This window comes from Tenrec ecaudatus, chromosome 4, assembly GCF_050624435.1.
Source record: "Tenrec ecaudatus isolate mTenEca1 chromosome 4, mTenEca1.hap1, whole genome shotgun sequence".
In the NCBI taxonomy this organism is placed as follows: domain Eukaryota; kingdom Metazoa; phylum Chordata; class Mammalia; order Afrosoricida; family Tenrecidae; genus Tenrec; species Tenrec ecaudatus.
The window spans coordinates 64,575,004-64,597,078 of record NC_134533.1 but is presented as its reverse complement, the minus strand read 5'-3'; the positions used below and the strand labels follow the sequence as shown (position 1 = coordinate 64,597,078).

At 42.7% G+C, this 22,075-nt stretch overlaps 1 protein-coding gene and 1 pseudogene across 1 annotated transcript; both read right to left on the bottom strand.

Moving 5' to 3' along the window:
• Positions 1–3,204: 3,204 nt before the first annotated feature.
• On the bottom strand, positions 3,205–17,275 carry LOC142444842 (microtubule-associated protein RP/EB family member 1 pseudogene; annotated as a pseudogene).
• Positions 17,276–17,421: 146 nt separating this feature from the next.
• Positions 17,422–18,898, bottom strand: MRPL17 (mitochondrial ribosomal protein L17). The gene is made up of 3 exons (XM_075546145.1): positions 18,669–18,898; positions 18,282–18,350; positions 17,422–17,988 (listed from the first exon to the last, which is right to left on the bottom strand). The coding sequence occupies exons 1-3, from the start codon at positions 18,840–18,842 to the stop codon at positions 17,701–17,703; spliced, it is 531 nt and encodes a 176-aa protein (XP_075402260.1). The 5' UTR covers positions 18,843–18,898; the 3' UTR covers positions 17,422–17,700.
• Between the last annotated feature and the right edge of the window lie 3,177 nt (positions 18,899–22,075).

Genomic DNA, 22,075 nt, shown 5'->3' with positions numbered 1-22,075 from the left:
CACTTGCCCATTCAAAATAGTGTCTCCCAATTAAAGAGAAGCCAATCAAAGCAACAACGAGATATCATCTCACCCTAGCATTAAAATCAAAGAAACAATAAAAAGAAAGTAACAAATACTGATGAGAGTGTGGAGAGACTGGACCAACCTTACATTGTTAGTGTAACTATATACTGATGTAACCACTGTGGAAAATGGTATAGTGCTTTCTCAAAAAGTTGGAAATAGAAATACCACATGACCCAACAATTCTTCTACTTCGTATGTATCCTAGAGAATGACGATTCATAACATGAATAGATAATATGGACACTCATATTCATCACTGCACTATTCACAATAGCAAAAAAATGAAAACAACTTACATGTCCATCAATGGAGGAATAGATGATCAAACTATGATATGCACATACAATGAAATAATGCATATTGTTAAAGAATAACTATAAATCTGTAAAAAACTTATACCATGGATGAACCTGGAGGACATTATGCTGTATGAAATAAGTCAATCACAAAAGGACAAATATTGCATGAGCCCAATACTATAAAAAGTAAAGGTAAAATTTTCACATTAAAAGAAAAATCTTTGATAGTTACTAAGGGTGGGAAGGCATGGAAGGGTGAATTACTAGCTACAGGGTGGACACGAGTTAACTTGAGTGCAGGGGGATGCTATATACTATAAGAGGATCATCAGTAAAAAAAATGTGGAGGTGGGGGAAGACACTGGGAGGAGTAAAAAAGTTAAAGGCAACAGAGGTAAATAATTCTCTGTACACAATCCTGCAATAGCAATGATCTACAAGTAGATGTATGGATAGAAATGCAGACTGAATGACTGTGGGTAGAAGAATAGAAGTGTACCCACAAATACATATATTTGTACATGGCTATTTACTTTAGCTGCAAATATATTGATGAATGTGGTGGAGGATACAGAGGGCAAAGTTATGAAAACTTCTAGACATAACCAAGCATTTTGTTGAGTCTGGGGGCTAAGGGCATAATCTCAGGGGACTCTATGGTCAATTTGAATAACACAGTCCACAAAGACAATGCTCTACATCCTACTTTGGTGAGTAGTGAATGAAGTCTTCGAAGACTGTCTCAGGTAAAACTCTGTGGCCTCTATCTGTCTGAAGGAAAGAAAAGTGATGACAATGGAAAGACACATGACAACAATTAGTCCATTAGGGCCACTTTAATAGCAGTCTCCACAACCCTGAGACCAGAACTAACTAGTGGTAGCCCAGCTACTACTACCAACTGCTCTGAAAGGCAGTTATAGTAGAAGGCCCTGGAGAGAGTTGGAGAAGAAATTGGAACAATATTCAAATCGTAAAACAAAAACCAGGCTTACAGGTTGGATAGGGTCTGGTGGAACCCCAGAGACTGGCCCTTAGTTACCTTTCTGTTCTGGAAATCAACTCACTCCATGGCTTAATTTTCAGCCAAATAATAGAAAAATGTATAAGGAGAAGAATAACATGTTAGAGGACCTTAGAAAATTCAAGATCAAAAGGGCATCATTTACCCAAGGCGAAAGTACAGAAGGGTTAGAAAAGAAGGAGGAAAGGAAACAGGAAACAGGGAGGAAGTGGGATAAGTAATGTTACATTGGGGGGATTGCAAGCAATGAGATGAAACAAATGTGAAATGTTGAATGGAAAATGAATCTGATCTGTAAACCTTCACCCAATCCACAATAAAAATTCTAAACAACAACTACAAAACTGCTTCTGAGATGTACCGAATATACTCGAGTATAAGCCAACCCAAATGTCAGCTGAGGCACCTAATTTTACCACAAAAACTGCATAAAAAATGTGCTGAAAAACTCAGCTTAGACACGAGTATGTAGGTAATCAAACACTAGTCATCATCCCTTTTGTCATGTAAATTCTAGCCTCTATGCCTGTGGGACAACCCCATTTTGGATGGAATTCTCCGTTACAATATTAAATTGAGATGTATTCGGAGTCTCTACTTTCCACAGGGGCGTGGCCTGCTGAAAGAGAAAAATCACACCTCTGTCAAAGCCTCTTGTTTTGTGACCTCCACTGCCTGGCTGAACATTGGTATAAGTAAAGAGACCTGCTTTGCCTTTTGCACATTTTTAGCTTCTGGCTCTGGATTCTGCGTTTGGTGTGCCTTTGCCTGACCTCTAATTCTTGGAACTTGAGATGTGGTCTATCACCTGACCTGATTTCACCAGCTTCCACAGCCTTGTGTATGAGAGGATTCTCTAGACAGATGAGATTAAACTTTGGATTTAGGACTTAACAGCACCTATAACCACGTGAGCCATTTCCTCAAACATCCATGAGCTCTGTGACGTGTTGCAGTGCAATTGCAGACCGGTGCTTCACATCAGGGAAAGCAGAGTGGCAGAACATCTTGGGAAAAGTTGGTCATTTGGGATATCTTTAATCTCCACTTGCTGGGGACTAGTTTTCTAAAAGAAATGATTTCCACAGCTTCCAAGGGGATCTCCTGGGCCAGAGGTCAGCTCAGAAGGTTATGATGGCATTTTGGGCGGTATGCCAATCTTAACAGGTTCTCAAAGAAAGCAGGAAGACCACAGGGGCTTGCTATGAAGAAGTTTTCAGAAAATTAAAAACTTCATGAGAAAAAGACCAAGAAAATGAAAGAGGAATTTTTTTCCCATCAAGGTAGCAAGAGCTGTCCTATAGGAATTTCAGTACGAAACCTTATCCTATCTACCCTACAACGTTGATTATGCCCTTTCAGACTTTTTATGTTCCCCAAACTCAGTCAACATTTAAAGGGAACAGGATTTGAGTCCTTTGAGGTTGGTCAAACTGCTATTTTTATGTAATATAACTCTAAAAGCACAGAATTATTTGGGCAAGGGTTAGAGATATTGAAATACCACCACCAAAGAACCACAGTATAATATGATACTTGGTCAATTGATCTCACTCTTGACCCGAACTGAATTTTCTCTGAGATCAAATATTCCTTTTTAAAATAATTTTATCGGGGCTCATACAACTGTTATCACATCCATACATGCATCCATTATGTGAAACACATTTGTACATTTGTTGCCATCATCATCCTCAAGACATTTGCTTTCTACTTGAGCCCTTGATATCAGCTCCTCATTTCCCCCTCCCTCCCCACTACCCCTTCCTCATGAACCCTTGATAATTTATAAATTATTATTATTTTGTCATATCTTACACTGTCTGATGTCTCCCTTCACCCATTTTTCTGTTGTCCGTCCCCCAGGGAGGAGGTTATATGTAGATCCTTGTAATTGGTTCCCCCTTTCTACCTCACCTTCCCTCCAACCTCCTGGTATTGCCATTCTCACCACTGGTCCCATAGGGATCATCTGTCCTGGATTCCCTGTGTTTCCAATTCCTAGCTGTACCATTGCACATCCTCTGGTCTAGCCAGATTTGTAAGGTAGAATTAGGATCATGATATTGGGAGTGTTTGGGGAAGGAAGCATTTAGGTACTAGAGGAAAGTTGTTTTCATTGTTGCTACCCTGCACCCTGACTGGCTCGTCTCCTTCCCACGGCCCTTCTGTAAGGGGGTGTCCAGTTGCCTACAGATGGCCTTTGGGTCTCCACTCTGCACTCACCCTCATTCACAATGATATGATTTTTTTTGTTCTTTGATGCCTGCTACCTGATCCCTTCGACACCTCATGGCCACACAGGCTCGTGTGATTCTTCTATCTGGACTTTGTTGCTTCTGAGTTAGATGGCCACTTGTTTATCTTCAAACCTTTAAAACCCCAGAAGCTATATCTTTTGATAGCCGGGCACCATCAACTTTCTTCACCACATTTGCTTATGCACACATTTGTCTTCAGCGATCATATTGGGAAGGTGGGCACCCACTGATATATTTTGTTCTTTGATGCCTGATACCTGGTCCCTTCTATACTTGGTGGTCACACAGGCTGGTGTGCTTCTTCCATGTGGGCATTGTTGCTTCTGAGCTAGATGGCTAGATGACAAAGAGACAAAAGAAAACAAAACAATGACAACAATCAAAAAATCAATGACAAAAAAAGAAAAGCCTGTAAATAATTCAAGGTCTGTTTGTTGACTTTTAGGAGTGTTTTCCTGTCCACTCTGATGTGGTGCTACACCCTAGCCCCAAAGTCTATTTTGGGTACTCCCTCGGGACTTCCTTGCTCTGCTCCCCTTGCTGTTCTGTTGCATGCCTTAGTGTTATGCCTCAGTGTGGTGGAGTCAGATCAGGTGCAATTCCCACACTGTGTCTCCAGTATTGTCCCCTGTATGGCTATGGATCAGTGAGGGATGTTGTGTCTCTTAGTGGGGCCGGCCATATGGTCCTCTCTGGCTTCTCTGAGCGGGGATATTGTCCTCAAGACTTGGTGGGCCAGGATGTGCTCCACTCTCTCTTCTTCCTCCTTCCTTTGCTCCTGTGTGCTTTGATCAGATATGTCTCTCTCCCTGAGTTGTAGCTTCAGTGCTGTCCTCGGAAGTAAATTTTTCTGGGGGAAGGGGCAACTGTCAATGTAGTTGGGATTGGGGCCAGCCCCTGAAAAGACTTTTTGGTAAGACTAAAACTAAGCTAAATAAGCCAAACTAAAGGGAAATGAAAAACTGAAAAAGCATATGTGCCAAATGATCGAAGCTTCTTATGAAACAACTTGCTATAAACCATTGGTGGAAATATATTTTTGATAAATTGATCATTTCAGGAAACTGGATGTTAATCTCCAAAAGCAAATTTTTCATAAGTTAATAAATTTGGAAATTTTGTCGAATGGTCCTTTAGGTTGCCTAACCATTGAATTAGGTAACATTGACAATTCTGTCTTTCGGTAAATATTTTAAATGAATTGCCTAGCTCGTGAATGCAGATAAAATTTAGGAAGGTAGGCAATTGAGGACTTCATGCGTAGAGCTTTTTCTCTTGAGGAATAGGAGGTAAAGTTAAGTGCCTACCACAAGTGAGGATAATGTGTAGGGAAGTTAAGGAGAGTGGAGAAAGTTGGCAGGAGTCAACAGAGGAAAAGAATTGAATAATTAAGGCTTGTTGAGTTGTATTAGGGCCCATCTGTGTTGACTCCACCGCCACTGTGTCAAGCCCTCTTGTCAAGGCACTTCTTCCTTTTCCATGGCCATATCAAACATGATGTCCTTCTCCAGACTGGTCTCTTGACAACATATCCAAAGTATGTAAGATGAAGCCTGGCCATCCTTGCTTCTTCCAACACAGGTTTGCTTGTCCTTGAGGCAGTCCATGGTACTTTCAGTATTCTTTGCCAACACCACAATTCAAATGCATCAATTCTTCGGTCTTCCTTGAAGACCAAAATAAATACGAGGCAATGGAAAATACCACAGTTTTTGTCAGGTGCACTTTAGTTCTCCAAGTAACATCCTTGCTTTTCAATACTCCAAAGAGGTTTTGTGCAGCAGATTTAACCAATGGAATACGTCTTTTGATCTCTTGACTACTGCTTCCAAGAGAATTTATTGTGGATCAAAGCAAGACAAAATCCTTGACAACTTCAATCTTTTCTCCACTTATCATGTTACCTATTAGTCAAGTTGTGAGGACTTTGGTCTCCTTTATATTGAGTTACAATTCATACTGACGGCTGCAAGTACTTCAATTCCTCCTCACTTCCAGCAAGCAAGGTTGTGTCATCTGCTTTTCTCAGATGGTTACTAAACCTTTCTTCAGTCCTGATGCCACATTCTTCTTCATATAATCCAGCATCCCTCATTATTTTTTCAGATAATTCACATGGATAGAGTTAAGCACATGAATGGATAATAGTAGGTTTGGGGGTGGTGAGCAAGTCTCTGTAACTAGAAATACACTGAATATATGGGAGATCAGGAACTGTCTTCCCCACCTCACTTCCAAATGATGAACATAAATGGTTCAGCCAGAGATAAAGCACGTGCAGATGGTTGTCTGTGTTTGCAAAAGTACCCTCGACGTCCACACACTGCGTCTATTTCTTCTAGCTTTACATATTTTTGTTTTTTTGTCTGATGTAGCCCATCCTGTTAAATCTCTGACTGACTGCATTTATTGATTCAGTTTGTAGTTAGCTTTGCATGTCCCCCCCCCCCCGAAATGCAGACATGCTCAAACTGCAAGCTTGTCACCTGACTTCTCATGGGTTGAATCAGCAGTAGGTGATCTAGGCACAGCATCCATGACCAAGACCATCAAGAGAAAATGGTACATCTTGAATCCCAAAAGCAAAGAGGCTTTTCATCAAAGCCTCTTTGATGGAAAGCAAGAATGAAGAGAGGAATGAAGAGAAATCTGTCCCCACTTATCCCTTACACTCAACTTAAGATTTTATAGTTTTTCCTCAATGTTCATATAACCTTCACCATTTGTATCCACAACTAAAGACTGGCAAAAGTACTCATTAGAAATTGAATTCCCACCCCCCCCAAAAGAAATTGAATCCATTCATCTTTAAAAATTCCTTTTAAAATCTGCCTTTTCAAGTTGCTGTCATGTCTCTGCTCTCATTTTCATTATCATCAAACTTTAAAAAAATTATTTTATTTTTCCTCCTGTCATTTTGCACTTTATATTTTGAAACATGGAAGCATATTTTAAATACTCTTAAGACATTATTTATTTATAAAATGTTCTCTGTCAAGATTTCACATTAGCTTAAAATTCAATTCAGAAAAAAAAAGACATAAAATTCAATTCAGTCTTTGTATTTCTCCACTGACACCATCTCCAGCAAGCACACGGTGAGCCCTATGGTCAACCTCTTTGCACTCTGGGTGAGCCAACTAGATGTTAATACTGCTCTGCTACAAGGTAGACAACTTTTAACTCAAATGTATCCACTTCTGCCAAGTGCACTTTAAGAAGAAGTACTCTTTGCTAATGAAAAGAAACCAGTGAGTGCTCTAAGAATCAGAAAAGGGAGTATTTTACAGTGAAACATATTTGGAGTGAAGAATTCGGATGGTGCTCTGCTGGTCCAAACTGTAAACACTCTTCTTGCTTCTCCTGTGGGCCCCCTTCATCTGGTATCACAATCTTCGTCTGTGGCATAAAGAATGTCCACAATCCTCTGCAGCACAGCTTCGATTCCCCCTTGTTCTCCTGGCACATCAACTCAATGTTCCTCAGCTTCTCAAAGTAGAAATCTCTCCTTCTCCAGATCTTCAATGGTAATCTGTACGATGCTGACCTGCTGCATCAGTTTGGCTACTTCATCATCCCAGTTGCCCACACCCGTTCTTCCTCACCACACCTGGGCCGGGTTTAGCAGGCGCAGCAGTTCTCTGGGTTGCAGTGGGCCTCTGTGGGGCTGCACTGCTAGTGCTCAGAGGTTTCTTCGTTTATTCAGAGCCGGAGCAACAAGCGAAGAGGCCAGCACCGTTTCCTGACCTTGTCTGGTAGCTACAGGGTCATAGTCTTTGCCATCGTAGTTTGCATCAAAAAAACTTCTTGAACCACTGAACAAATTCGAAATTGTCCTGAAACTTCCCTTTTACTAATTTGTCCACGGGAATGATTTTGTCAACACCCATCCTGTTAAAAACCTTCCTGTAGCATTTTGAAGTTCTGAATGTATTCGTGTTCTAGCTTAGCTTGGAATTTCACTTTCTTAAAGGCAATGGAGCCAGGAAACAGCATGTCCATAAATTGGCAATAAGCAACCCCTGAGCACAACTGTTTGATCTTTGTCAGATTCAACTGCAGGGACTTATTGATCCAAGCCAGCAAATCATGTTGACTCAGGTTATTGCTGGTGACTGACGTTGAGTATACATTCACTGTCATCTTCAGCTCTCAACTGAACCTTGTCCAGTGCTCATACCTGGCTCTGGTTCCATCTTCGTCTCATTCAAACCACCCTGCCCCCTCCCTTTTTAAACATCAAACTTAAAAAAATCATTTTATTGGGGGCTTGTACCATTCATCACAGTCCATCCATCCATCGTGTCACGCACATTTGTACATAGGTTGCCATCATCACTTTAAAAACATTTTCTTTCTACTTGAGCCCTTGGTGTCAGCTCATTTTTCTCCCTCCCTCCCTCATGAGCCCTTGATAATTTATAAATTATTATTTTTAATGTCTTACATTGACTGATGTCTCCTTTTACCCACTTTTCTGTTGCCCACCCCCCTGGGAGGGGGTTATATGTAGATCATTGTGATAGGTTCCTCCTTTCTCCCGCCCCACCTTCCCCTTCCTCTCTTGGTATCACTACTGTCATTATTAGTCCTGAGGAGGTACACCTGTCCTGGATTCCCTGTGTTTTCAACTCTTATCTGTACCAGTGTACATGCTGGGGTCCAGCTGGATTTTTAAGGTAGAATTGGGGCCATGATAGTGGGAGGGGAGGAAGCATTAAAGAATTAGAAGAAAGTTGTATGTTTCATCGGTGCTATACTATACCCTGACTGGCTCGGTCTCTTCCTGTGACTCTTCTGTAAGGGGATGTCCAGTTGCCTACAGATGGGTTTTGGGTCTCCATTTCACACTCCCCCTCATTCACATTGATATGAGTTTTTGTTGTGGGTCTTTGATGCCTGATACCTGATCCCATTAACACCTCATGATCTCACAGGCTGGTGTACTTCTTCCATGTAGACTTTGTTGCTTCTCAGCTAGTTGTTTATCTTCAAGACTTTAAGACCCCAGATAGCCAGGCACCATCAGCTTTCTTCACATTTGCTTATACACCCATTTTTTCTTCAGCGATCATGTTGGGAAGGTGAGCATCATGGAATGCTGGGTTATTAGAACAAAGTGTTCTTGCATTGAGGGAGTACTTAAGTGGAGGCCCAAAGTCTGTCTGCTACTACCTTAATAATAAACCTATAAATATATGTACATAGATATATTTCCATAGTTATATATAAATATATTTACATATGTACATGCCTTTATTTAGACCTCTGTAAATGTCCTTTGCCTCCTAGGTCTTGCCTCTATTTCCTTTTACTTTCCTCTGATCCCACTATCATGTTCAGTCTTCATTGGGGTTTCAGTAATTCCTCTTGGTTACATTGCCCTTGATCAAGCCCTACTAGGCATACTACGCCTTTCCTGCCATAAATTTCAGATCACTGGTTCTCTTGTAAATCATCAAACTTCTTGACTTGTCTTTGTGGCTTCTACTTTTGCCTCTGTATTACAGTACTAGATATGGCTCTTCTAGTCACAGTTTTTTTTTTTAACTCTCATGAAATAACCGAATAGGACCATCAGATTGGGTATATGGATTTCTAGTGTGGGGATTGGTCAACTTTCCCATCTTGTTGGATATAAAATGAACCATCTCAGAAGCAGGAATGAGAAATCTCACTACCTTTAAGAAAGATGCGTCAGGGATGAAGTTTGTCCTCAGATCACTGAGATCTCCTAACGCAGAATCTCTTTGATAGAGAGCTGTGATTCCAGAGAGGAAGTGGAGAATAAGTACCAGCAGAGGCAGCAGCACCAAGAGCATAAGACAGAGGGCCCGTGGGTAAGAAGGCTCACTTCCTGAGTGGGTTGCCTGTCAGCACTTAATTGGGGGAGGTAAGTTTGCCAACACAGGGAGCTGCAGCGCAAACATCAAGGGGCTGGTGGTTGAGAGACCCAGGACTAGGGAGAGGTGTGCCTGTGAGTATGGCTAAGAGGCTGTCCTAACCAAATAACTGTGTTCTGAGCATTTTGGATCCTGAATTGTGACCTGGTAACTTCACTAATAAACCCCATAATCGTGAGTATGGTCTGAGAATTCTTTCTGTGTGGCCATTGCAAACGAATGATCTAATGTAACAAAGTAGAAAGCACCTTGAGGATGATTAGTGTCAGAATTGATAAAGGAGGTTAGAAAGTGGAAGCGTATCGGACCTCTTCGAGCTGATGAAAAGTTTGCTGCTCCCTCACCCTGGCACAGTCAGAAAAGGGCAGATGTAATCCTCCCACGCCATTTTACAACTCCTCTCAAGAGACTGCTCTTTTAGAAGTCAACAATGAACATCCTAATTTTTAAACGACTGCTCTGGAGTCCAGCCAACATTAAATTCTGTGAATAAAAAATTAATAGTCTCTGCCCACAAGAACTGAGTCTACTGGGGGAGACAGACACATGTACATGTACAGATATTTTTGGCACAATATAGTAAGTGCTATAAAGAGCATGCCCTTTCCCCTTGGATTCTGATACCTCAGTGTTCTAGTTGTGCTCTTATTTAGGTTCTGTTGAGAGTCCCTCTTCCTCTGTCTGGCCCTCTGTTGGCTGTCTTAGGCTGCCTTTTCCTCTCACTCTATATTCTTTGGCTGAGAAATCTCTAGTCCATTTGCTTAAATTCCCGGGTGTGTGTGTATAAATCTTAAATATGTAGCACCAGTTCACATATATCCTGTGAATTCCAGATCAAGAATCAACAAGGCAAACTCCTAAGCACAAATGTCTACACTAGAATTCATCAGCTTCATCACAGATCTGCTTCTCTACTTTCCTCATTCTTTTGTGAATGGAATTACTCCACCCAACAGCCCTAAAGAGGGAACCTGATGTCATCCTCGACTCTTATTCCTCTACTTCACATAGAATCTAGTTGATTCTAACGGTTTTAACTCTTCAGTTGGCCGGCATCTCTCCCTCTCTCCCGCCCTGGCCTCATTTAAATCTTCCAGCAACTCTCCTGAGGTTCTTCAACTAACTTCCTTTTTAGTTTCCTTGCTTCCACTCTTGCTCCTCTAACCCACCTTCCACCCTGATGCAAGAATGATCTTTCGGAAATGTAAATCTGATCTCTTTCTTTCCATTCAGAAATCCTTCAGTGGCTTCCCCTAGTCTTCAGGATGAAATCCAAACACTTTATCATGTCTTACAGGGCCCTTTGTAACCTGATCTTGCCTGGCTTTCCTGCTTCATTTCCTCAAATACTAAATCCCAGCTGTACCAAATTACTTGGAATTTCTCAACCACTCCAAACTGTTTCATAATTCAGTGCATTTGTACCTGCAGAACTTGTTGCCTAGAATGCCTTCCAAGCTGACTTCCCTCCCCCATGTATGATGAATTCCTACTCATTCCTCTTCAAGAGTCAGCTCAAGTATTGCTTCCTCTGAGAAATCTCTCCTGAGTCTGCCTTGACCTCTTCCTTTTTTGGTACGGTAGTATGTCTCTTGTGCACCACTTTCAGAATACTTCTCTCCGCAGGAATTGTTTTTAATCTGCCCCTTCAAATTACCTGCTGGCTCCTTGAGAACTCCTAGTCATCCCTGCATCTTCTATAGCAGAGTGCTCTGAACGGAGACTACTACTGTTACGATTACTCACTGCCATCCAGTCAAGTCTGACTCACAGTAACCCGATAGCCCGGGTAAAACTGCTCTTGTGGACTTTGGGGACTATAAACATTTTTATGTGAGTAGGAAGCCTCAGCATTAGTAGTGTAGAACTGCGGACCTTGCAGTTTGCAACCTAATACATAGCTCACTATGCCACCAGGCATGTTTGTTAACTTCATTTGCAAATTGTTTCTTGAGTGCCTCCTATGCACAAGGATGACACTGTGCCAAATACCATGATGAATTTTGCAGGTTCACTTTCCTTGGTTACAGGCAATTTCGCAAGTCTTCTTCTTAGAATCTGTAGCTTGCCTGTCCTCTAATGTTTGTCCTCAGCCTCTTCTCCCTCTACATATGTATGCTGACTCACCCCATCAATTTCCTTAGCTTTAAATGCTGACAACTCCCAAATCTCTTTTCCCAGCAGACATGTTTCCGTGAGTTCCAGATGCTCCCAGGCATCTCAAACTTAGCAAATACAAAATGGAAATGTCTTCTCTTCCTTCTGGGATAAAAGGTGATAATGGTAGGGAAGGCTTGGAAGTCATTTAAAGGGCAAGAAGTAAGAACTTAATTTAGGGAAATGCTGTTAAGTTTCAGGGACATCCCCACACTTACACTTCATCTCACTGGAGTGGATAACAGAACTCCTTTATGCTGTGCTTCCTACAGTGGGGTACACAGTGGTGTGCCAAGGAATTTATGAAGCCACAAGGCTCATCCGCCTAGGGCATCATCTTTGACAGCATTTTTTATGTATGCAGGGAGGTGGGTGTGAAATACAGAAATGGTAAGAAAATCATTATTTTTACATTAAACAGATATACACTGCAGCACATTGCAAAATTTGAGAAACTTCTCAAAATGTAAATCCACAGCTTTCTCCCTGTAGTATTGGACATTTCAGACTGACCACTACATTCACATTCCAGGGTCTGAGCTACACAATACCGGAGCACTTCAGGGCTTGGAGAGCAAAGTCTCCAGGGTATGCACATTATCCAGTCATGAACAATGGGGAATCAGTTTTGCAGGAAGTTCTTTTTCATATGAAGTAAGAGGAAACGGGAAGGGAGGAGTTAGTGAAATCAAAATGTAGAAACAGGCTGAAGAAGTCACATGCATTGATTCATTCATTTAAAAAAAAACTATTTTGTCACATGTTCTCTGCTGGGTGGTGCAAAACAAAATAAAACAAAAACCAAACCAAACCAAATTCACTGCCATCCAATTGATGCCAACTCAGAGTTGATGTATAGTGTAAATCCAGAGATACCAGAGCAAGATCAAACCACACCAATTTATTAAAATAGAAGAATAAGCCTTTTATTACAGCTAGATGGGCCAAGAGAGAAGAAGCTAGTGCCTGGAAAACCACTCGACCAGACAAGGGCGATAGACAGGCTTTATACGATACTTAAACCAGGAGGCTAGATTGGGAGGGAACATTCGCTAGTTACATTCTTTGCTTATCGGGCTGATAGGACATTGGGAAGGGGGTCAGGAGTGGGTACCTTCAGATGAGTCAGGGTCTGTCAAGATTTACTACATTCTTGCTGTCGAGAGCACCTATGACAAGTTCCAAAGACAAGAGTGTAGGATTCAGTCAGCTTACACATTAGGGCAGTGACCTTGCAGTCTCTAAGCTTCACCCAGTGACTAGGCCAGGTTCTTTCATGAGCTTAACACTCTATGAACCAAATAAAGTCTTCTAATCAATTTATTCTAATGGGCATTCACACGTATCAATAGCAAGTCAAGAAAAACAGACAAGACTTACCAGCGAAAGCGAGAGCGAGCGAGAGCGAGAGCGAGAGCGAGAGCGAGAGCGAGAGAGAGAGAGAGAGAGAGAGAGAGACTTCCATTCCATTGTAGCAGTCAAGAAGCTCTACCCCTCTGGTCTCTTAGCTGGATTTTTATACAGTTTTTGTGGGTATAACCATAGGACTGGTCACAGATATTCAGTTAGATAAGGGGTATAAGCCCAATTGTTTAATCTGATAGTCTTGGATTGTGGCCGGTGTCAGTCTCCTTCTTGTCAGCCATCTTGTTGTTTACTTCTTAATTCATGGTGGCCATTTTGTTGTTCCTGGTTACTCCATTTTGTATGCTCTGTTCACTTGTTTATCTGGCAGACAGGCTATTGGGAGGGGTTAGAGGGACATTGGCAGGCTGGATCAAGGTCTGTCAGGAGGTCAGTAGAGAGGAGCTTATTGGGCAAGAGAATTTGTGGATAAATAAGAGTTTGGCAGGCTGTGGGGTGGGGGTGGGAGGGCTAGAGATAGTAAGGTTGAGGATATACAAGGTAACAATATGGCAATTATAACAAAATGGAGTTCTTCAGGCTAAGCTGGGTTACTACAACAGCACAGGGTAGAACTGTTCCTTCTTCTTGACCCAACCACGTAACCTTCTGCTCAAGCCCTCCCTCAACACAAGAACACTTTGTTCTAACCTGGCATTCTGTGACACTCACCCTACTGGCATAATTGCTGAAGACAAAATGGGCACACAAACAAATGTGGTGAAAAAAAAGCTGATGGTACCTGGCTATCAAAAGATATAGCGTCTGGGGTCTTAAAGACTTGAAGTTGAACAAGCAGCCTATCGAGCAGAGAAACCACAAGCCAACATGGAAGCACACCAGTCTGTGCAATCAGGTGTCAATGGGATCAGGAATCAGGCACCAGAAGATCACAAACAAAAATATATTGTTGAGGAACGGGGGGGGGGGGGGGAGGAGCGGGGCGGTCAGAGCAGAGACCCCCCAAACCCATCTGTAGACAATGGGACATCCCCTCACAGAAGGGTTGCAAGGAAGGGAGAAGTCAACCAGGGTGAAGTATAGCACCGATGAAACACACAGTATTTCACTAGTTCATCATGACTGCAATCCTGCCTTTCATTGTGTGCTAGACTGGAGCATGTACACAGGTACAGATAAGAGCTCAGAGCACATGGAATCCAGGTCAGATAAACCCTTCAGGTACGGAAATGTACCTGAAGCGATACCGGGGGGTGGGGTGGGGGTGGGTGGGTAGGGAGAGGGTAGGAGGAAGAGGAGTGGAGAAGAAACTTCAGGGGGAGACAGTGGTCAGTGTAAGATATGCAAATAATAATTTATAACTTATCAAGGGGTCATGAGGGTGGGAGGATGGGAGTAGATAAAAAGCTGATACCAAGGGCTCAAATAGAATGTAAATGTTGAGAACATTTTGGCATGTTTAGAAAATGATGGCAACATATGTACAAATATGCTTGAAACAATTTATGTATGGATTGTTATGAGCTGTAAGAGCCCCCAATAAAGTGATCTTTGAAAAAAAAAGGTAAACTAAGTATTAAATTCTATCTAGGATAATCAAGATTATACTCATCTGTCTGACAGTAAAGGGACTCTTGCCCTGTGGCTAGAGGACATTTGCCAGTGGCTTAATCTGACCAGTCTACAGATGGGTTTGGGGCTCCCACTGTCCTCCATTAACCTTCTACAAAGTGGGTGTTCACAAAATCCCCGAAGTTTCTAAGGAGTGGATAGATTGTGGAGGAAGGGGTTGAGAAAAGTGGTAGGGAACAGGTCAGAGGGCCTGGTGCGCCATGTGAAGATGTCTGAATTACATGAGAGCAATGGCGAACCACTGAAACACTGATTGTAAAACCATGTCAGTGAACTGGGAACATTTTTAAAGTGAGCTTGAAAAAAACAAGTGTGTAGCTTCGCTTTTTGTAAAAGTAGCATTTTGTGAAGTTTTTGTTTCACGTGTAGATATTACCCTGGTGCAAGTTTTCTGATCTGTGGATTATAGGAAATTTGGGGAGAAGCTAAAGGCTCAGAGGGATCTATATAAACTAATGGAACAGATTTTGGCTGGCAATTAACAGAAAACCCACTCAAATGGGAATAATTACTAAAAATAAATGAACTCAACAGTTCTGATCTGCCATTGTGTCAGCTTTCACCAAGCCAGTTCTCCAGAAGCACAATACTCTTAAACAGAACATATACCCCAGACTTAACTGGTCCAAATCTGTCTACCCTTGAAACTGTGAGCAGCAAGGGGGTTTAAACACCATGACTGCTTGTGATAAAGGTTTTGTGTCAGCTTGGCTGGGCCAGGATTTCTTGTGGTTTGGCATTTAAACCGTCTAAGCCATCAACTTCTGTGTACATGCATATATATGCTTCCCTGGTTTTCTCTAGATTCTAGCCTAAGACAATGCTTTAGACTCATCTGTGGTATGTTTGGGAACCTACCCAGTGTAAAGAAATGGAATGCAATGTGGCTCATTTGGGCAAAGGATGCACACATAATAGGTGACACAGCAATGATTTAGGCGTGGGGATGGTCAGGAACTGCCAGTTGGGTAGCTAAAAAGGAAAGGGCTCTAGGTGGTTTGGACTGCAAAAACTAAAGGTGGTAAGGGGAGCTCTGCTCTTCTTCCACACGAAGTGGCCAGAGCAGACGTCTTTGCTTCTAGAACACTGATGCAAGACAGAGGTCATGATAAAGAAGATAGTTCTGCCCTTTAGGGTATATGGAACCACTGGAGATCTTCAAGCAGGAACTGAGATAATAAATTGTTGTCACTAGAACTGTACTGTGTGGAGCACGGCAAGGAGGAAGATGTTACACAAAGAGTAGAGAGGGCAACTGCAGATTTGAGAACAACATTACAGAAATAAAAGCAAGTCAACTTAGCACTTCAACTACTGGTCCTAGTGTCAAGATTCTAATTTTTCTAGTTATGGCTGCTGTGGAGAATTGGGCTGATGCTGATTTTATGAGCTGTTGAGGCTAGTTTACCTTTTAAGAGGATGAGCACTACTTTGTCAATTTTGCTGTAAAGAACTGGAACCTTTGACCGAGGCTTTGAAGAGGTTAAAAGGGAATTCTACTCTACTGGGTCTCTCGGGTTTGGAATTCAAGAAAGAGGCACCTAAATGGATCCAAGGGCACACACTAAAAGCTGGGGTAAAGGTTTGTGATTTAGAGTCCTGTGAATTTCTGATGCACAGAATTGTACCTGTATTCAATAAAAGGCTTGAGTTTCTCCCACATGTCATCTAAAATGTGGGGGTGGGGGAGGGAAGAAGGGAAAAACGAGGAGCTGATACCAAGGGCTCAATAGAAAAGTAAATGTTTAGAAAATAAAGCCAACATAGGCACAAATATGCCTGAAACAATTGATGCCTGGCCTAGAATAATATCTTTACCTAATACATTGACTATAGCAACTTTCCAGCCCTGCTATTAAGCGTTCAGGCAAGTTGTTAACTCCTCTTCAGGTAACTACTAACCAAGTTAAGCTTGTAAGCCTGAGGGGTGTGTAGCTTGGTCACATGTCCTGGCCATTTTGAAGCCGGATTTCCCTTCTCTGAGTTCCCAGTCAGTCCCAGATTTAACAATTAAAAACTTCCAGGAAATTCCCAGCAAGCTAATTTCCTAATCTTCCCATTTCAATCCCCTACTCCCCTGTGAGGAGGAGGGAACTCATCCTGGAGTCCAACATGGCCTACTGAGTACCTGTGCCACTTCATTGGGGACGGGTTGGTGAGACATCTGTGTTCTCCGGACACCTGCTCCAAGGCTCTCAATGTTTGAGGGGAGGACAAGAGGGTAATGTGTGATCCTGCTCAGGAACAGAGAAACAGTTGGTAGAGTCTCCCCATGTTTCCAGAGAACCAGACTGTTAGAAGTTTATGTGGGGAGCGGGGAGGGGAAAAAAAAAAAAAGAGGACCTGATGCAGAGTGCTTAAGTGGAGAGCAAATGCTTTGAGAGTGATTAGGGAAAAGAATGTACGGATGTGCTTTATACAATTGTGTGGATTGTGATAAGAGTTGTATGAGTCCCTAATAAAATGTAAAAAAAGAAAATGATTAGGGCAAAGAATGTACAGATGTGCTTTATACAATTGATGTATGTATATGTTACTTTTAGACATTCACTCCCCCACCCATTATGAGGTTATCTTTGTCCAAGAAGTCCTAAGGACTCTCTCTCTGCCAGATACCCAAATTCAATCACCTTTGGGGGGCAGTTTGAAGCTAAAGGATATTCATTCAGCAGCCACTAAGAAAAATGAAACAGAATCAAACACAACTTAGATCCAGGAACCAAAAGCGAACGATGAATTTTCTATTCCAGACAGACTGAACATCTGCATAGGCTTCATTTCACCCGAAACTTCAAGGGGAAAAAAAAGAAAATACATTTACACAAGCATATGGACCATTTGATCTGTTGGGCAAAAGTAGAGCCATCTAGCTCCCCAGATGGTTCGGGGTCCCAGTAACACCAACTATAGCTTCAGTTCTTCCTAGAGCTGAAGAGATGGCCAAACACTTGTGACGTTGGGCCCTGATGAAGGGCACAGAAGTTCTGGTATTAAATTGCTGGAGTTTGGGTTGTGTGGGAGTTGTGCATCCTGGCTCTCTCCGCCTGGCTGAGGTCTCTCCGCAGCCCCTGCAGCAGCTGGTTTAGGAGTGTCCTGTTGCTGTCTCTGCGAGGCAGGGGCAGGGGGGGAAGGCAGTTCCCTTTATACTCGATGACTGCCATTTTGGCTCGATCCTGCTCACTCCGATTTGGGATCTGCACCATTCTTGTGTAGCCTCCATTCTGACCTTGGTATCGAGGGGCCAGCACTTTAAACAGCTTTGGGATCAAGTCCTTCTCCTAGAAAGGGGACGTTATAATTAGGAAGAAGTGAGGCACCACTGATGGTCCAAACACGATACACAGATCTGTCCCTAAACCAACCAATCTGATCGTCAAAGTTACAGAGGGGTCAGTTACAAGTAGTCGTGGAGAGTCACATTCGAATTCATCTAACTTAACATTCCTAATTTAGTTCACGATGCCAATCTTGCAGTAAGTGCCCTAGCTGAATGTCGCTCATTTCCCCCTCCCTTGACCCATCCTCCCAAACTAGGAAGCAATGCAATTTGGGAAGCAGATAAAGAACTCACCGTGAGCCAAAAGTCAGCCATGCGCATGGCTCGTTCGTTGGTGTCTCCTAGTTTCCCATAGTCGATAAGCTGTGAGGACATAACATTACGATCCAATGCAAGCAAGACAAGGGACGCCAACTGAATATTGCCCTAATGGCCGGCCCCAACCCATTCATTCCAGTAGCAAAGCATCTACTTTAGCCCACTCTTAACTTTGCAGTCTAGTCAATCTTGAGGAGCCAGGAAAAGTGGGCTCAGCTCGGGGGCCTAGAGGATTCTGGTTTCGGGAAGCCCTTACTTGCGACCCACTCCCTCCCGAAATCCAGCCTGACCCCAGCCCTAAGGTCAGACTCGCGCGATGGAATAGACCCTCTGGCCCGCCCCCGGCGGGGCCCCGCCCCTCACCTTCTCGGCGTAGCCTCTCACTTCGTCCACGCGCGCCCATGTTGCCTCGATGCGTTCGTATCGCACCAGTCCGGTCAGCAAGTTCCGCAACAGATGAATGCGGGACTCGGGACCAAGGCCCAGGCGGCGGAACACGCGGCCGTGCGAGATGGCAGCAGCGACCGTCAGCCGCATTTTCAGAGCTTCCTCCCGCCCCTTTCAGGCCGGAACTGGAAACGCTCCGGGCAGAGGGGGCGGAGACGCGAATTTCAGACGACGCAAGCGCGGTAGCCCCGTGCGTGATGGACGTGTTTGCGCATGAGCATCAGAGCCTGCCTCGTTGGCAACCTGGGGAGGGCGGAGAAGGGGTGTTGACCTTTTCCAGAGGAGGCGAGCGGGACTGGCTTCCGGGACCGCAAGCGCTTAGTGCTGGGGCGGCGGAAGAAGGCGCCCCCTAGTGTGCGATACTGGCCTTCGGGTTTCTCGAGCTGTGTCCGCTGTCTCGCGACCTTGAAGTTTGGCCGCGCAGCCTTCTGGGAAAGTGAGTGTGTTGGCTTCGGAGGAAAGGTGCCCGGAGGGCCTCCGGGCCCGGTGAACGGACCCGCTGCCAGGGCCGAACAGTGGTGCACTGCGGCGTCTAGCACCCGAGCATCTCGGGCTTTAGAGCATTTGCGGAAACGAATAGTAATGGTGCCCAGAATAAAGACGAAAATCGGGGGAATTTTGTGAAGTAAACACATAGGAGGGAGCTTCCAAAAGTTCGTGGAAAAATGCAATGAAAAGATCATGGGCTTTCCCTACGAAGCAGCTCCTTTGGTAGGAAATTGGTCTTTCCTGATGATGTATCCAGAATATGCAAATAGAAATATTATCTTCAAAGGATCAGTCTACCGTAGCCTGTAAATTTGTGCATGACGATCAGAAACAGTCTTCATGCACGTTAGTTAGAATTGTCACTTTTCACGCACAGGTGGCCAAAGAACACTTCTTGTACATTTTAAATTAGAAAAGTTTTGTTTTTTCATGTAAAGCTGATTACTTATTACCTGATATTCATACACTAAATATCTTACTAATTATACCTCTGCAGAGTGCAATCCTTTCTCTATTTTATAACAGATCATGTATCACTGTTAAGGACTTGGCCTCTTTTACAAAAAAATATTTTTCCAGCTCATTTTTCTTTATGAATTCTTCTGTTAAAGAAAAGGTAACTCAAAAGAAGACTCTCATACAACTTAGAGTATTTAAGCCTACTCTTTTAAAAGCGGACGTGTGTGTGGTACCATGGAAGATGAAGACACAAATGCACCTTTGACACAAAGTGAGCATGAAAGATTATAAACTTAAGAGTTTGTTACTTTAAAGAAAGGTGTAGTTGACTTCAACTGTGTAAGGGGTGGTTTTCTCATTTAAACTATGTAGAATCAAGTCAGTAAGTAAAGCGATCGTTGAAATACATGTATTATTATCATTCAACAGTAACCATAACAATTGTTTAGAACCTTGATTAACAAAATATGGCTTTATGGCTGTTTTTAAGATCTTTACAGACAACGAGCAACCTTATATTGTTAGCTTTTTGATGTGTGGATCCTTACTCTGTCCCCATCACTTGCCAGCTGGTTCTGAGCGCCCGGCAGAGTGAGTTTGCAGGAGGAGTGTTCAGAAAGGATCTGAGTGTTCCTGACTGAACCTGTCCTGGGATAACCTCATGAGGACTAGGTCGAGCTCCTGAGAAAGCACCGGTTCTGACTATTGTCCGTTTGCCAGGGTGAGACAGACAGATAAGTGGCTGAGGTCAGCTAAAGATAGTGGAAAATGTCAGAAGGAAATAGCAAGCATATGCTACCAGGTGAAAACCAAGGATGTGTTATCAGTAAGAACCAACTAGAAATAAATGCTGTACCTCCATATTTGTGCATTAGCAAGCATCTCATTTTTTAAGAAGGGAAGAAATGATGTTGAAAATTAAGCTCCCCACCCCCAAGCAGTGGCAGACCCCCACATCAATTTGCCAAGAAGCAGTCTTGCTGAGCAGGCCTCAGATTAACAGTAGAAATATTATTCAACACCATAGGCATCACAGTTGGTTCAGTGTACACAAATCTGACTGAAAAGTTAAACCTGAGCAAACTTTCTGCTAGATGGGTCCCAAAATGGTTGCAGCCAGATCAGCTGCAGACAAGAGCCGAGCATTTCAGTGGAAATTTTAAAGAAGTGGGGTCAAGGTCCTGAAGCATTTCTTAGAATAATTGCAACAAGAGGCGAAACATGGCTTTATCTGTATGATCCTGCAGAAAATTCACAATCAAAGCAAAGGCTACTAAAAGATGGAATTTTTTTGAATGCTCAAGGCATTCCCCCACCCCCACAGTTAATGTCATTAGGATATGGATAATATCAACAAATCAAAACACATCTCCACATGGAAATGGAAAACTCTGTGAGCAGCATTGAATTTAGGAAAGTCAGTTTCTGATCTCTTTATAGCTGAGCTCCGCTTGGTCCAGGCCCTGAAAGGGCCATGGAGTTGGGGATAGAAATCTTTATCACCTGTGAGTCTAATATTTTATTCTGGAAATGGGGGTTAGCTGTTTACATTTGGCTGACTTTCTTCATGTACTATTATTTCCCTTCCCTGCGTCATTTCCTTGTATTATTAGTGACCTGGACTGCCTGCTGTTGAGATTATAAGGTCCTGCAAGGTCACAGAGGAACCCTGACTCCTGCCAAGCTCCTCCTCTTTTCTCTTGTCCCATCAAGCCCGGGTTGTGCTTCTTCTCTTCAGAAGTCTCTTATTACAGGGGATATATATATATATATATATATATATATATATATATATATATATCCCCTATAATATATATATATATATATAAAATTGGTTTTAAAATCTGTTGTTCTTGTTGATTTTGCCATTTCTTAAAACAGGTATTTATCAATTTTCTCTCTCATTTGACAGATCTTTGGCCAAGTAGTGAAAGGTCCATTGAAGCAGTAGTCAAGAAATCAAATTACATATGGTATCGTGCAATCTGCAGCAAAAGATCACTTTAACATGTTAAAGAGTAAGGATATCACTCTAAGGAGTACCATATATACTCAAGTATAAGCCACCCTGAATATCCGCCGAGGCACCTAATTTTACCACAAAAACTGCAAAAACCTGAAAAACGGCTTATGCTCAAGTATATACGGTAAGTTGTATCTAACCCAAGCCCGGTATTTTCAGTTACCTCATAGGTGCGTGAAAACTGGATAAAAAATAAGGAAGATCTAAGAATATTTGAGGCCTTTGGATTATGGTGTTGGTGATGAATATTGAGTATACCATGCTCTGTCAGAAGAATGAGCAAGTTTGTGTTGGAAGAAGTATAGTCAGACTGCTCTTTAGAAGTGCGCACAGCATGACTTCATTTCCTCTA

What these genes read in the sequence shown, in the direction of transcription:
- MRPL17 (XM_075546145.1), bottom strand. Translation starts at nt 18,842, where the DNA reads ATGCGGCTGACGGTCGCTGCTGCCATCTCGCACGGCCGCGTGTTCCGC. An exon ending in TGAGAGGCTACGCCGAGAAG is followed by an intron (nt 18,351 to 18,668) that starts GTGAGGGGCGGG and finishes ATGTCCTCACAG; the next exon opens with CTTATCGACTATGGGAAACT. An exon ending in TGGCTGACTTTTGGCTCACG is followed by an intron (nt 17,989 to 18,281) that starts GTGAGTTCTTTA and finishes TCCCCTTTCTAG; the next exon opens with GAGAAGGACTTGATCCCAAA.